At 41.3% G+C, this 16,779-nt stretch overlaps 1 protein-coding gene across 3 annotated transcripts in view; it reads right to left on the minus strand.

Annotated features, from left to right (window-relative positions):
• Nucleotides 1-14,364: 14,364 nt before the first annotated feature.
• HDX (highly divergent homeobox) overlaps nt 14,365-16,779 on the minus strand; it is a 32,495-nt gene continuing 30,080 nt past the window's right edge. For all 3 annotated transcript variants that reach the window (XM_087728233.1, XM_087728232.1, XM_087728234.1), the window contains one exon: nt 14,365-16,178. In XM_087728233.1, the coding sequence (XP_087584359.1) occupies nt 16,053-16,178 (126 nt within the window). In that variant the 3' untranslated portion in view covers nt 14,365-16,052. The remainder of the gene's footprint in view (nt 16,179-16,779) is intronic.

Below are 16,779 nucleotides of genomic sequence, written 5' to 3' on the forward strand. Positions count from 1 at the left end.
CTGTTCTTTAGAGTCTGGCAACTCTGTGCATGCGCACATTGGAAACAGTCTCCAGCTGTTTGTCTGTCTCACTGATGTCTCACTGTAAGCGGTTTACAGAGTCAGCCTATCGCCCCCAACAATCTGGACCCTTATTTTACCCACCTGGGAAGGATGGAAGGCTGAGTAACTTGTGCCTGGTGAGATTTGAACTGTCAAATTACAGGCAGCCGTCAGGCAGCAGAAGTAGTCTGCAGTACTGCATTCTAACCACTGCGCCACCACGGCTCATTTATGACTTGGTCCAGGGGTGAAATTCAGCAGGTTCTGGAGAACCAGTAGTGGAAATTTTGAGTGGTTCAGCGAACCGGCAAATACCACCTCTGGCTGGCCTCAGAGTGGGGTGGGAATGGAAATTTTGCAGTATCCTTCCCCTGCCATGCCCACCAAGCTACGCCCACCAAGCTACACCCACAGAACCAGTACTAAAGAAGTTTGAATTTCACCACTGGTGTGGCCTTGTAGATACTATCTGGTTTACTGAGATTTCAGCTCAATATTAGAACATACGGCTGGAAGACATCTTGAAGGTTTTCTAGTACAACCCCACTGCCCAAGGCAAGAAACATTATACCAGTGGTGGGTTTCAAAAATTGTTCGAACCTACTCTGTGGGTGTGGCCTTTGTGGGAGTGGTTTGCCACCCATGTGACCGGATGGGAGTGGCTTGTCGCCCATGTGACCGAATATGGAATTATGAATTAGTACTTAGGTCGATCCAAGTAGCTATTCAGAAACTCTGGCATTGAACCATGCAAGTCTTAAAGCTGTCAAGTTACAAGATCCTTGCACCCCTAACCCTTTAGAAAAAAAAAACCTAGGGGTCTTCCCAAAATTTTTGAAACCCACCACTGCTAAAGGGTTAGGGGTGCAAGGATCTTGTAACTTGACAGCTTTAAGACTTGCATGCTTCAATGCCAGAGTTCCTGAGCCAACGTGACTGGAAGAGGAATTCTGGGAGTTGAAGTCCACAAGTCTTAAAGCTGTCAAGTTACAAGATCCTTGCACCCCCTAACCCTTTAGCAGTGGAGGGTTTCAAAATTTTTGGGAACCTCTTCTGTAGGTGTGGCCTGCTTTCCGGGTCCACTGGTGGAACCTCTTCTAACTGGTCCGGTAGATTTGACGAACCGGTTCTACCGAATAGGTGCGAACTGGTAGGAACCCACCTCTGCATTATACCATCCCGACAAATGATTGTCCAATTTTACTTCTTGAGAACCTCTAATAATGGACCATTCACCTCTCTGGAAAGCAAGTTGTTCCATTGATTAATCATTCTCACCGCCAGGAAATTTCTCCTTATTCCAGGCTGGACTTCTCTTGAACAAGCTTTCCACCCATTGATTGTTGCCCTGTCCTCAAGTGCTTCGGAGCTTTTCATGCCCCTTTAGCAGGCTGCTAATAGCTCCATCAATATTGCAAATCTCACGTAGCAAGGACTCCGAGTTAGCTTTCCTGATTCACCCTGGTGTCGATACTGCTAATTAACAGTTTCTAGAGTTGGAGGGTGCCAGTAATTGCAACTGCAGCACTAAGGTTTCCAACTTGGCCCAACACAAGCAGCGACAATTGGCAAAGATCCAGTGAGGCTAAAAGGATCCTTCTTGTTGTATTGATGAGCAAGCAAGCAAGCAGAGATATGAAAAAAAAACTGATTTTCAAAATGATGCCAAGGGCTTCTTTTGCATGGATTTTATTAACCTTCTTGAAACAGGGAGGGGTTATATCTTGTTCCTGTCTGCTCATGTGAAAGTAGTTTAGATCAAACCTGCCTTAGATATGATGCATCAAGACAGTCATAGCACATTCTCGTTTCCATGCTGGCATGGCTGGTTTGCTTCCAGGAGGCAAATGAGAATACGGTAGATCTTCAAGAGGTGAGAGATAAAGAAGATGGACCTCCTTTCATCTGAAACAAAACATCCTTTGAAAAAAAGTCCTTTTGCACTCTCTGTCAACTTACAAAGCATCCCTGGCCTGCTTTCAAGTTGTCATAGGTAAGGGAGATGGGAAACTGACAAAGCAGCCATAAACAGAAGCACTTTCCAGATATATCTTTCTCAAGGCTGTCTCCCAGGTTTACCCACAGCGGCCGGAAGGGAGTGATCATTACAACTCGCAAAATTGCTCCGTTGTCAAATGTGACTGATGACACCCTGGGGGGAGGGGGAAACAGGGTCATAATTGGGCCGTAAATTATGTGGGGTCAGAGTTGGCTACACTTGGATACGTGTCAACATGGCGCTCCTAATAAATAACTGGATTTCTTTTGAAGCTTAGCTTGAGGCTCATGATTTAATTAGGGCGTCCGATGGAACCCTCAAACTCTCTTTTGAGGATGGAAGCAGGATTTTTCAACTTTGGCAACTTTAGTTGGCTGGACTTCAATTTACAGACAATTAATGAGGTTGTAGTATGTTCTTCTCAGCACTGTCCAAAGTACAGACGGCATGGTGGCTCAATGGTTAAGATGCTGAGCTTCTGGCTGGAAAGCTGACAGTCCAGGTTTGAGATCTGAATGCCACGTGATGGGGGGAGCTCCCGTCTTTGCCCCAGCTCCCGCTAACCTAGTAGTTTGAAAGCATGCAAATATGAGTAAATAGATACCATTTCGGTGGGAACAGCGCTCCGTGATGTCATGCTGGTTATGTGACCATGAAAACGTCTTCAGAGTGTGCTGGCTCCATGGCCCTGAAACGGAGATGAGCCCCCCACTCTCTATTGTCAGTCATGACTAGCATAGTAAAATCTGCAGCAGAGTAAAAACCTTTACCTTATTGTCCAAGGTAAGTGAGCACCATCAAGAAGCCAAACTCAGTGTACAAGTACAAGTACATGTATACTGCTATTTTTTCTTTTTTATGTATATTGAAATGGAATTATAAATACCATTAACACAAAAGCGATTTTGCTTAGATGCTGAAACACACCAAGTGAATTAGAGGAAGAGTGGGAAGTAGAGGAGAGAAGAGAAGAAAGTTAGGAAGAGAGGGATAGGAGAGAGGGTGAAGGGGGAAGATGAGGTCTATAAGGAGGAGTGGTAAGGGGAGAGAGAAGGAGAAAGGAAGGGGAAGTAGAGTAGAAAATGATGGAGGAAGACAAGATGTAGAAGAGTCGGAAGTAGAGGAGAGAAGAAGATAGGAAGAGAGGGATAGGAGAGAGGGGGAAGGGGGAAGATGAGGTGTATAAGGAGGAGTGGTAAGGGGAGAGAGTAGAAGGAGAAAGAAAGGGGAAGTAGAATAGTATGGAAGCGGAAATACACTAATGAAAGGAAGACTGGGAAGCAGAAGGGAGAAGAAAGGTGGGAAGAGAGGGATAGGAGAGAGGGTAAGGGGGGAAGATGAGGAGGATGAGGATAAGGAGGAGTGGAATGTAGAGAGAGGAGAAGGAGAAAGGAAGGGGAAGTGGAGTAGGAAAGGAAGATGGAGGGAAGATAGGAAGAAGAGAGAGGTAGAAGAAAGAGCTGTATGGAGAGTAGAAGAACTAATAAGGGGTGTTAATCTTTTTGGGGCGTTGAGGACAAGAGGAACTGATGTAATCATTATTTAATACTATATGATACTGGCTTTGTATAGTATACATGTGATTGTATGTTATGAAAATGGAAATAAAAATATGCGAACACGGAAGAAGCCAAACTCAGCTTCAATTCAGAGCATTAAACATGGTTTATTAAACATAGTAGCCCTCTCGTTAGGGTTCACACATCATTTGGACAGCTTTTCAGATCGTTCAGGACTCCAATTCTGGGTCTTCGTAAAAGGACTCAGCCCAGGATTAAAACACCGGAATCTAAAGACACTTTTCTAGGTGAACTACTATTATTATCAGCTCTTGTGAGCTGCAATTTACCTCACCAAGCGGACTGTTAATAGCTCTGAACACGCACATAGTATTCTCAAAATCAACTCAATCTTAAATATTGAATCTTACACATAAGGTGGCAAAATTAGGATGGTTTTGGCTTCCTGCTGATTCGTTATCATTCTTCAATTTGTGTGTGTTTGTGCCTGTGAATAAAGATGACTGAATAAAAAAAAATTAACAGAGGAATGGACTGAATAAATTCATTTTATAACAATCAACTCTAAAGGACTGAATCAGGATGACTGAATAAAAAAAATATGTCATTTTGTTTTTACAGCTTTGTTATAGCCCAATGCCCGATTCACCCTCATCACAGGATAGCTGCATTTTTGCATCCTCATTAACTGGCAAGACATTTGAGTAATTGAATCAGCAGGATAGGACACCCGTGGTCTGGAAGTGAGCGATCAATAACCCTTCTTCAGCTACAGAACGAATTCTCTGCTGCCTACATAACAACCATTATGGAAGTCATCGAGAGAAAAAGCTATTAGCAATTTTTATTTAAGTGAACTGGCAACATATGCTGTTCTCCAACCTTTTCCTCTATAGACAGGACCCAAGTTCATTTTTACAGGCTGCTGGGTCACAGTTTTGATACCCAACAACAAATAATTAAACAAAGTTGTTAATTCATTCTTGTAGAGGAAGACTCTACAAGAGGATGTGGTGGCTCAGTGGCTAAGACACTCAGCTTGTCGATCAGAAAGGTCGGCAGTTCGGTGGTTCGAATCCCCATCACCGCGTAACGGAATGAGCTCCCGTTACTTGTCCCAGCTTCTGCCAACCTAGCGGTTTGAAAGCATGTAAAAAACGCAAGTAGAAAAATAGGAACCACCTTTGATGGGAAGGTAACAGTGTTCCATGCGCCTTTGGCATTTAGTCAGCCCGGCCACATGACCAAAGAGACGTCTTTGGACAGCGCTGGCTCTTCGGCTTTGAAAAGGAGATGAGCACCCACCCCCTAGAGTCAGGAACGACGAGCACTTATGTGCGAGGGGAGCCTTTAGAGGAAGATGGCTGAACTCAAACGAGATTTTAAGCCAGGTTTGGGTGTTGTTATTTTTGCTTACTCTTTAGTTAAAAGGAAAAAAAACAGCATCATATGGCTTGCACATAAATGCTTAAAGCATAATTGCTTGGTTCACACATTATTCTCAGCCAGAGCTAGACAAGTCCCCTAATTATCTACTGTATCTGTTGACTAGGCAAGTGTTTGTATAAAAATGACAAATTCACTTTCTGTGATGAATACTGCAATCACTTCTTCTTTTTAAATGAAAACATCATTATAATTAATAGAATGGACATTCATATTAATCCATGTTCTATTTTAACTTTGCCTGTTTGAGCTGCAATGCCAAAGTTTATACATTACAATAAGCTATAAACCATTGTTTTAAAATCACATAACACCCCAAAACAACCAGAACAAATCTATTTTGTCTATAAATTCCACAATTTTGCCACATTATGTGTAAGCTTCACCCACGAAAGGCTGCCTACAGTCTTTGATGTTAGGATTTACCTTTGCTTTATTTTATTGAAGGTATTTTTACTGATCAATGACCACAATGTTTCTGTCTGTCTTTCACCCCAAAACAAAATTGCCCTAGTGCAATATGTGAATGGAGCTAACATTTAGTAGCTACTGGTAGTTTGGGCTAATATATAGAACAGGTAAGGTAAAGGTTCCCCTCCCACATATGTGCTAGTCGTTCCCGACTCTAGGGGGCGGTGCTCATCTATGTTCCAAAGCCGAAGAGCCAGCACTGTCCGAAGACGTCTCCGTGGTCATGTGGCCAACATGTCTAAATGCCGAAGGCACACAAACGCTGCTACCTTCCCACCAAAGGTGGTTCCTTTTTTTCTACTTGCATTTTTATGTGCTTTCGAACGGCTGGGTTGGCAGAAGCTGGGACAAGTAACAGGAGCTCACTCCGTTCAGCAGCCCTAGGGATTCAAACTGCTGAAATGCCAACCTTTCTGATCGACAAGATCAGTGTCTTAGCCACTGAGCCACCGCATCAGGTAAGAACAGGTAAGCAGAAGGCCAAACACGGTAGGGTTTGAATGCAAAGCATATGTTACTATCCTTAGAGTTGACTTCAAGAACATGAAATCAAGCTTGAGTAAGAAGAGTAAATCTTTCTAAATCGTTGGTTATGAAAACAGAAACTGGAAACTTAATATAGGAAATCAACTTACTTATCCTTTATTGAATTTCTCCAGTGTTTTAGATCTAGTAGATGTAGACAAATATCATTGAATGGAGTAGATAAAGTTAAGCGAAGGGAGATATACCTTCACTTTAACCAAGTTGACCTAACAGTTTACAGTGTTCTACTACTACAACTCAGTTTATTAAGGGTCTGTCAAACTATAACTGACGCAGTCAGAAAACAAACTGACAGTTCCTGAAATTATTAAAAGTATGCATTTCAGTGTGGATGCAATCTCTCCCCTCCCACCCAACCCATCCCTCCCTGAAAAATGGGGAGGGGGAAGAAACACAGTAAGAAAATTAACTCATGCAATTCTACAGGGTGTTTATTTTCAGAACCCTTAATGAAGACAGGAAACTTTGAAAGTATCCATTAGCCCAAATCCAATATTCACATTTTTATTTTTATTTTTTTTCAAACCAAACTTCTCAAGCTATCTGTTGATAAGTTAAAAATCCTATGGCACAAAATTTTCACAAAAAAAGTTAAGGCAGAGACCAACAGTTCATATAAAAATAGCTGAATCGGTTTCTTGTGAATAATCTTTTTTTCCTGTGTGGTTCTGGATTTTGATAATACAAGATTATAAATATGTTGTCTGTGTATGCACGCGTGTATGTGAGTGTGTACAATTCACACAGACACATACAGACAGAGAAACAAGGTCAGTACAATTGGGTGGAGTCCCTTTTAGCAATAAACCAAGATCACATATCCTGGGTTACAATGGAGGTACTCAAGATAAGAATCTGTAGCCATTTACACACTCTAAATCTGCAGTATAAGCACTGAGTTTCACAGAGAAATTCAGCTTTAAATCACAAAATTCACCCAAGTTAGCCAAATGTACATTCTGTTAATTCCTTCAATTTCAGTGACGCATTTTAAATAAACCAGCTTATATTAATAAAAAAAAAAGACAAGATACTCAAAATTTTTCAAAGCATCAAACAAAATTTTAAACCAAATGTTACCATCCCCTAAAAGCGGAGGAACTTCTAAAGAGAGGTTTCGGATAAGGTCAAACGGACAAATGTTTAGGAGCATTTATGGAGCTGCCAGCTTACAAGTCACAGCAAATTTTTACAGTGCATTCATACTCGATCCAAAACTTTCGTTTATTTTGCATTCATCTTGCTTTGAAATTATGAAATTTAGAATCCACGTCCCTCGTGAAAGGTTCACTCGCAAAAGCATTAAAATGTTTTTTTTTTTTAAAAAAAATTACATGCTTCACTCCTTCCATGCACTGATTAGAAGCAGGTGAATTCTAGAACCTTTGACAAAACAGCATTGCAGCAAAAAAAGCAGAAGAGGACAAAAATAATAATCTCTGTTTTATTGTAAACAAAAGTGGAAAATGCAGTAAATTGCCACTCCTCCAACTGGCCAAAGATTTTTTTGAAAAAGCTGTTCAGTTGCCAGCACTCTGCCAATGGAACAAGGAATATACATATTTTCCCCACACATCGTTCTCTTTAAAAACTCAACATGCCAGTTTGATGAGGTTACAGTAGAAGAATAGGGTGCTGGATGCACTGGGCAGTGGAATGTCTTAAACTGGTGTTTCTCAACCATGGCAACTTTAAGATGGGTGGGCTTCAACTCCCAGGACTCTGGAAGTTGAAGTCCATCCATCTTAAAGTTTTCAAGGTTGAGAAACACTTGACTTAAATTGAGTGCTTGCATATATGAAGAAAAACAAACCACCGTTCTGTGCAATGATCTACAATACAACCTTACCCATGCTTGCAAAAACCACTTAAATCGGAATGATTTAGGGACTGTGTTCCTAGATCAGCCGTGTCAAAGAAGAACTCAACTGCCTTCTTTTCTAATTGAATTGGTGATATCCACCAATTTGAGCTACTCATTCTAAGCCAGGGTTAACCAACCTTAAATACTCAAACAGCTACAAAGGTCCTAACCGGAAGCCCCCTGTTCAATTCTGGAGCCGAACAGAAGTCCGGTTCCCCCACCATAGAGTCTCATCCTAGCGCGGCATCCTTTTTCTCTGCCAACCGGAAGTCCGGTTCCCCTACCATAGAGTTTCCTCCTAGTGCGGCGTCCTTTTTCCTCTACCTAACCTAACCAAAAGCCCTATCAATTGTGGAGCTGATTGGCGATAGGGAGTCGCAGCAGAGGGATGAAAGAACCACATGCGGCTCCAGAGTCGCAGGTTGCTGACTCCGTTCTAAGCTTATTTAGTCTCTTCACTGAAGACGATGTGTGATGGGTTCCCCCCAATAAACCACAATTTGTAAATCATGGTGGATGGGTTAATGCAATGTAAGTATGATTTGAGGCAGCAAAAGGACCAAGCCACACGCTTTTTCAGTGGGAAAGTAAATCGTTTTCCTGTTTCTTTCCAGGAAATTGTATCGTGTTCACCTTCTAAGTGCCTTTTGGATGATCTATCTTGAGACCTATGTCCCGAATATTTTAATATTTAAAATATTAATATTTAATATTTTAAAGAAGTAAGGAGAGTTAATTTGGTTTCTGGAGGTTGTTCAACACCTGAATATCCCCCCCTATAAAATACTGGGAAATTAAAAGGATAATCAGAACATGGAAATGCTATTAATATACACATTTTTAATTGTTTGGGTTCATTATTATATTAAATTTGTTATCTCTAATGCAGGGGGAAAGTTTCTATTTCCCAAAGAACATCTGATGTGAATTTCTGTAAAACCACATTGAATGTTTCAATTGCCTTATGTCCATTTGGTTAAAAAGGTTTGGCTAACTCAACAACACCCATTCATCTCTTCATGGATCGCTTGAAGGAACGTCCCCCAGTCAGCTGTACCTTTATTGTAGAATATATTTCCCCTTCATAGAGTCTTTTATATGGAAATGCACAGTTTGCCAATCATTTCGACACCCCAGCTTTCTTCTGAACTGAGCTGGGAGCTCCATCACAATGTCGCCATGTTTACTTGGCAACACAACTAAAGTGCTCCCAAGCTTCTTTCTAATTCCCCATTTGTATAACCATCAATTACTAACAACATTACAATCAATATTGCTAACGTTAAATTAGATTAAAGAGCCACTTAAGGAAAAGACTACAATATTTGGGAGAAAAAAGACCCGTTCCCTTCTTCCCAAACCTGAAATTATCAAGTAGTTGGAAATTATTTGATCATTTCAAATGTACCAAGAGGTCACATTATAGTCTAGTGCAGGAGGCTCCAAATTGGCCACTTAAAGACTTGTGTGGACTTCAACTCCCAGAATACCCCAGCTAGCTGCCTGGGGAAATCTGGGTGCTGAAGTCCACAAATGTTAAAATGGCCAAGTTTGGAGATTCCTGATCTAGTGCACACCCAAGGTTGCATCACTTAGCAGAGGTAGCCTGTAAAATGTATGTATAGATGTGTGTTTTAAGTGTTATGTAAATTAAATAATTCAGTAAAATATGTCACATACCAGAAAATGAATTTGCTGAATTTACTTTTTGTCTATAACATCCCACTTTTCTTTTTCAAACAAAATGACACTTAAACGTATTTAAGGTTCAGGTTTGATGTTCCCTGGCAACCAAGATAAAGATTTTCCTATGAAAAGACAACACCAGAATTCATGCTTTGAAAGAAAGATAGATGGATTACTTATCCATTCACATGTTTCAATCTGTCCCAATGGTGCTTTTTCCAAAAGCGATAACAGGATAATAAGAGTTGGAAGGGACCTTGGAGGTCTTCTAGTCCAACCCCCTGCTTAGGCAGGTAACTCTATACCATTTCACACAAATGGTTGTCCAAACTCTTCTCAAAAACCTCCAGTGTTGGAGCACCCACAACTTCTGGAGGCAAGTTGTTCCACTGGTTAATTGTTTTCACTGTTGGGAAATTTCTCCTTAGTTCTAGGCTGCTTCTCTCCTTGAATTGAACTGAATTTGAAGAACTGAAGAATTTTCTTGGATGAGAAGTGAAACGTTGTCAAAACCAAGAAAGTGCAGTTGACTTTTGGAAAAAAGCACCTTTGGGGGCAACCATGACCTGGCTGATGGAGAATCTCCATCGACATGCAGTTTCAATCCTTTCCCTGAAAATAGTGTTAAATTACCTTGAACAATGTTCACACACATACAAGACGAACATTATGAAGTACAATATACTTTTAATGTTTTAAACCTCCTGGTCCAAGCAGAGGTATCATCGGTCTTCTTTTGTTGCTTTTGTCTTTTTTTTTAAAATAAAAGGAGAACAATGAGCGAGCGACCAGAGAAAAAGGAAGCAGATCTCTTGCATTACCCCCAGAAGAATAACTGATTCTGTGAAAGGTATCTCCATTCAGTGCAATTGTTAAAAGATACACAAGAGCCTCGTCTCCATAAAGTCCCAAAGCTTCAGAGAGGGAGAGAAACACGGGGTATGAAAGATCGTGAAGTTAAAAAAAAAAAGGGTGTCCTTACAATTTCTGCTTAAAATGCCAGACCAGACCTTTCTCGAAGGACCCATTTTGGATTTGAAAATGATGCAGGCGGTCCTTGACTTACGACAATTGAATCCAAACTCAGCTATTCTCAGGTGTGAGACAGCTGTTAAGTGAGATTTGCCCCGTTCTCTGAACTTTCCAGCCACAATTGTTAAGCGAATCACGGCAGTTATAAAGCTAGTCACGTGGTTGTTAAGTGAATCTGGCTTCCCCATTGACTTTGCTTGGCTGAAGGTCGCAAAAGGGGATCACTGGGACGCTGCAACTGTCATTAATAGGAACCAGTTGGCCAAACATTTGAATTTGGAACCCGTGACCTTGGGGGAGACTGCAACATTCATAATGTGGAAAGCAGTCACAAGTCACTTGTTGTTTCAGTGCTGTCGTAACTTTGAGCAGTCGCTAAACAAATGGCCATAAGTCAAGGACAACCTGTAAAGGCTACAGTGGATACAGGCTAGCTAGTTCAAACACATGTTCAGTGATTTTTATTATAAACTGTTGTGAGGTCTGGAAGGATTATTTTAATTACAGACAATAAATAAAACGCATCTTCTCATCATTTGATGAGCCTTAACATCAAATGAAGTCTCACATCAGTGAGACATCTCAGCGTGAGACAAAAGGCGCCGCATTCTCCAACAAATCCATTTTAAAAAGACAAGTATTTTCACTGTCGACTCAGATCATACATTCAGCCTCAAAGGATGCACAAGCAGGAAGGAACTGCAAGCCATTAAAACAAACAAACAAAAAGATATCATTTGCAGAATTGTATTCTGGAGGCCAGGTGTTTACTAGCCGGAGTCCTGCCTTTAAAAATCAAAATAAGTGTCTTGAAGTTGGAACTAAAAAAGGTAAAGGTTCCCCTCGCACATATGTGCTAGTCGTTCCCAACTTTAGGGGACAGTGCTCATCTCCGTTTCAAAGCTGAAGAGCCAGCGCTGTCTGAAGACATCTCCATGGTCATGTGGCTGGCATGACTAAACGGTGAAGGCGCACGGAACGCTGTTACTTTCCCACCAAAGGTGGTTCCTATTTTTTCTACTTGTATTTTTACAGCTTTCAAACTGCTAGGTTGGCAGAAGCTGGGACAAGTAACGGGAGCTCACTCCGTTACGCAACGCTAGGGATTCGAACCGCCAACCTTTCTGATCAATAAGTTCAGTGTCTTAGCCACTGAGCCACCGTGTCCCTCTATGAAGTTGGAACTAGGTGTATGCAAACCAAAGTGCTACACAAATTACTGGTAAAAATAACATAAAAAATCACACAAAAATTTGCCTAAACAGCATATAAGCCTTCCGTTAGAATTTCTGGAATTGTTGCAAAGCTGAGAGGCATCTTTATAGCTTAGGAATATGGGCATCTACATCCGAGGTAGCTAAATACAAAATACAAAAACAAAAAAAAATCCCAATCCTTTTGTATGAAATAAGCTTTTCAGTTCTTCCAAAACTCTGTTCAGCTTGCATTTCCCACTAAAACCCAACATTTATGATGTCTGGATTGCTGCTCTTTGACTAAGCAACGCAGGAAGTGCCTAAATCACGGGTGTCCAACCTATTGGCTTGCCGGGGCCACATTGAGTGAAGACAAATTGTCTTGGGTCACAAGGAAAATATAGAATACACCGTATTTTTAGGACTATAAGACACACCGGTGTATAAGACGCACCAAGATTTTGAAGAGGTAAGTAAGAAAAAAAAAGTTTTTGTCCTTCCTGGCCCCCTGGAGCATTCTGCAGGCTTCAGCAGGGATGGGCGGGGGGAGGCAAAAACGCCTTCGTTTTTGTGAAATAAGGCCCATTTTTTGCCAAAATGGGATGCGGGCACAGGGCTTCAGGAGGCCAAAAATGTCTGTATTTGGTGTATAAGATGCACCAATACTCCTATACTCTCTTAGGGGAGGGGGAAAAGTGTATCTTCTACTCTGAAAAATACGGTAGTTAATTTATATAAATCACATAATAATGTTCTTACTGGTTTTCTTGAAGATGTTTCATTACCCAAACTAGGTAACATGGTGTTGGGGGTGGGGGTGGGGAGGGAGAGGTTGGACTAAATGACCTACAAGGTCCCTTCCAACTCTGTTAACCTAATCTGATTGAATCATCAGTGCTATTGATGATGTTACCTAGTTTACATCGATGTTAAAAGTTTACAGTCTGAGGGAGCCTCATTACTAGCTGTCCTGGGCCGCATGTAGCCCATGAACTATAGGTTGGACACACCTGGCTTAGATCAATGTTTCTCAACCTTGGGGGCTGCAAAATGAACAACCCAGAATTCCCCAGCCAGCACAGCAATCCGCACATCTTGAGAAACACTGCCTGAGATAATCATGGAGGTCTTTAAGACGGGAATCTCCAACCTTTGCAACTTTAAGACTGGTGGACTTCAACTTTCAGAATTCTAGGAGTTAAAGTCCACCAGTCTTAAAGTTGCAAAGGTTGGAGACCCCTGCTTTAAGGGCATCCCCTTTCCTCCCAATGACCATCATTTGCAGTGTGTTTGACTAAGCAAATGCAAACAGAAATGGCATTTGAAACAACAGGTTCTGACTCTAAGCACATGCAGTTCAAATCTGCAGATCTTTCAAGCTCTCCATCACAACCTTCTCCTCTATTAAGCTGGCTTTATCATGCATGCCCTTAGTTTGCTTCCTACATTTTACATTCATTTTTTTTTCTTTAAAAAATGCATGTAGTGCCAACTGTTCATATGGACAACAAGCACTTCAAGCTGCATTTTAGGACTCCGGAAACAAGCCACAAGCAAGCCAGGTCATGCAGATGTGACATGACAGTGAGCCTAGAACAGCTTCTTGAGAATCTTGGGTAGTTAAGTTTTATTGCTGCTAATTTGTGCTATACGGACTTTTTTTTTAAAGGAATGCTTGCTGAAAACTCAGAAGCGTGAGAGGGGTGTGGCTTCGTGAGCTTCCCAGTGTTCGGAGGTAGGGGAACATCAGAATCGGCCTGACTCCTTTCCGAGAAAGCAAACGAGGGTAGCATTAAGAAAAAAATCCCAAGAAGCCGCAATTATCCCGTCGACTCAATTTGCATAATTTCGGTGGGCCAAAAGAATACAGCCTTCTTTGGCATTGGATTTCGATGCAGAGCAGTGCCCAATGCCACCGCCCTTGTTACCTTTATTAATGAGCAAACACATCCTTGCTCATAATTGAGTACATTCACTTGCCTCCAGAGGTGCGATTAAACAGGGTGGGGGAAGAAATCTCTTAATTCCTCCTCTGAAACATGTACAAAAACCCTTTCCTCTGTGGCAAGATCTTCTTAGGCTAAATGTCAGGTTTCCGAGAGATGCCCTAATTACTAACACTAAAAGCAGGGGTGGCATCCACTTACTTTCCCTACTGCTTCGCAAATGTAGGTGCTTCGCTCACCCGCGCCCCGTCCACATGTGCACTCGGCCTTCTGTACGTGCTTGGATCATGTGTGCGGCTTGCACACACGCACGAGGCTTGAAAACTTGCCTAAATAGGACGGCATAGAGCCGAGGGGCCCATCCGCGACTTCTACTACCGGTTTGGGCGAACCGGTCCAAACCGACTGAATACCACCTCTGGCTAAAAGGAGTTGCGATCCTGCTTCTCCTGTGCTTTTTCGTTCTTAAGAGAGCGACTAGAAAGAGCAGGGAGATAAAACGCAAAGGAACGAAGAGGGCCGAGAGGTGGTGGCAGCTAGGGTGAAGCTGTGAGCTGGAATTTAAGAATAACGTACAAGGGGACTTTACAAGAGGGAGGACAATTTTCTTACACAGCAGTTCCATTGAGTGTAAAAGCAGTGCCTTCCAGATTAGTGCTATGGGGCATCAATGGAGCATCTCTTATCTACCTTACATTTTTGTGACTGCAGCACTGAGGTGTCTTCAAGGCCACACACCGAGGACGTCTCAGCCTGGAGAAAAGCCTACCTACATGGTCGCTAGGAATCAAATCAACGTGGACTTGACAAGCACCTAATCGATCGGTTAAATACTATCCCAAAGAACAAAGCATACAAATCGGTAAGTAACATTTTCATTATCCTATTTAAGACACAACATACATAACTTTAGATCAAAATTCTAAAAAAAAAATGTTTAAGATTAAAAACATTAATCTTAACTTTCCAGCAGTAGTTGAAAAAAAGAGGACCATGGTCAAATTATGCGTTGGACTCTTAAGAGGTTATTCTGAGGATTTTGATGCACACAGCAAAGATGGAGAACGCCAATATATTTCTCACCAAGTTCAGGTCTACACAGCCTACTAATTGCCTAACAAAATCGATCAAAATAACTTTTAAGCCTGGCTGCATAAATGTGTTGTACATTTGCTAAATCCTATTCGGAGCTAATCCATAAATTAGTGTTTGCTTGTTAGCTAGCTGGTTGGTTTGTTTGTTTAAAAAAACACAATTATCTTAAGAAGTATATGGACTAAGTAACTGTTCCACATTAAAAGTCCAGAAATATATTTCCCCTTCGAGGGAATTCTCATCAACATTTCCCACACCACTTATGAAGCTTTTTTTTCTTCTCTTGAGTAACAATTTCCGCATTTTCATCTTTTTTTTAATGAGGCTCATGGACCAGTCACTTGTAAGTAAGCCGCAAGCATCTGCCAGACCTTCGGACATGGATATATGCTGGATCTTCGCAGCTTGACGGGATTACTACTACCAATCTCTACAGTGTACTAAAGGGGAAGGCTGTGCAACTGGAAATTTGTATTTTCTGAATTGTGCACATAAAAAGAGTCAAGTGTTTTTCCTTGCTTGTTTGGAATTTCCACCTGCTGATATACACAAAATAATTTATTAGAGCTAAGATAAATAGATTTGCTTTTTTTTTTTCAGTAATGAAAATATTCCAGGATATTTCATCATCCCAAAATGAAGAGAAGATATTTGCTGCTATATACAGAACAAAGAAAAAAAAAAGACCAACACTTCTTTGTTTGATCCCTGGTTAGAATGATAATCATTTGAATGAAGGCCCAAGTTATCCCCACTCATCTCCTGAAACCTATAATTTCCAGTGATCAGTCCATCTACCTGAGAAGGAGAAAAGAACAAGAAAAGGCAAAATATCACACTGCAGGACTGACGGATTAACATTAGGAAGTTATTAACAGAATTCACGACTATTCTTCCATTCTCGGTGCCCTCCTAGGTCAAGGGTTTATTATTAAGTTCATGTTATTATGAAGGTACCATCATCAAGGGAGAGCTGCCGGAAGCAGCCTTCAAGTAGCTTTCACATTTGTCAACAACAAAACTCTGAATTTGCAGAAACTGTCAAAATGCCCTCAATGTACAATTGGCTCGTTGGCCTTCCCACCCTATGTCTTCCTTCATATTTAAGGATATTGGGCTAACCCAATGTAATCGGTTCGAAACATACACGTTAGACAAACTATACTGTGTGTGGTTTTCCTTTTGTCAAAAAAAAAAAAAAAAAAAAGATCACAAACTGTCCAAGGCATTTTTTTCGGATGAAGATGACAAGCTGAATGAGGTATCGTCGGGTTCTGGAGATGTATGGTTGAAATCCATCTCTTCCAATTCTGGAGGTAAATCGGCTAGAAGTGCCTGCATGACAAAGAACATGAAAACCCATGAAAAGTTGCTATTTATTCTTGTCAGTTCGGGGTCCTATCACATCAACCATTAACCAGTGGAATAGCTTCCCTTCAGAAATTGTGGGTGCTTCGTCATTGGAGGCTTTTAAGAAGAGACTGGACTGCCACTTGTCTGAAGTGGTATAGGGTCTCCTTCTTGAGCAGGGGACTGGACTAGAAGACATCTAAGGTTCTTTCCAATTCTGTTATTCTGTTCTGCTTTCAATCTTGGCATTACCTGTTCATGTCTCAACTGCTCCAAGATCCAAACTAGGCAAAACAACAACAACAACCCCTAGGTCTAATGTGTGTATGTCCCCCATCAAGAGAAAGGGACTCAGCCCAGGAAGATAAAATGGGAAGTGATTGAATGAGAGGATGATTCTGTTGATGCTAGGTCAAGAGTTGCATTTCTGAAGTTCTTCATTCAGTGAAATTCATTTCATTCATTTTATTTCACGCATCATGTTTTAATATATGTATATATAAGCCAAATACCACTCACTTATCATGCAATCTCCAGAACTGTAAAGCCTACAAACTTGAAATTTGGCCGGTATGTTCCTCTTGGC

The sequence above is a fragment of the Thamnophis sirtalis genome, unplaced genomic scaffold (assembly GCF_051295495.1).
Source record: "Thamnophis sirtalis isolate CommonGarterSnake01/CBP01778 unplaced genomic scaffold, rThaSir2_p1.2 scaffold_13, whole genome shotgun sequence".
Taxonomy (NCBI): Eukaryota; Metazoa; Chordata; class Lepidosauria; order Squamata; family Natricidae; genus Thamnophis; species Thamnophis sirtalis.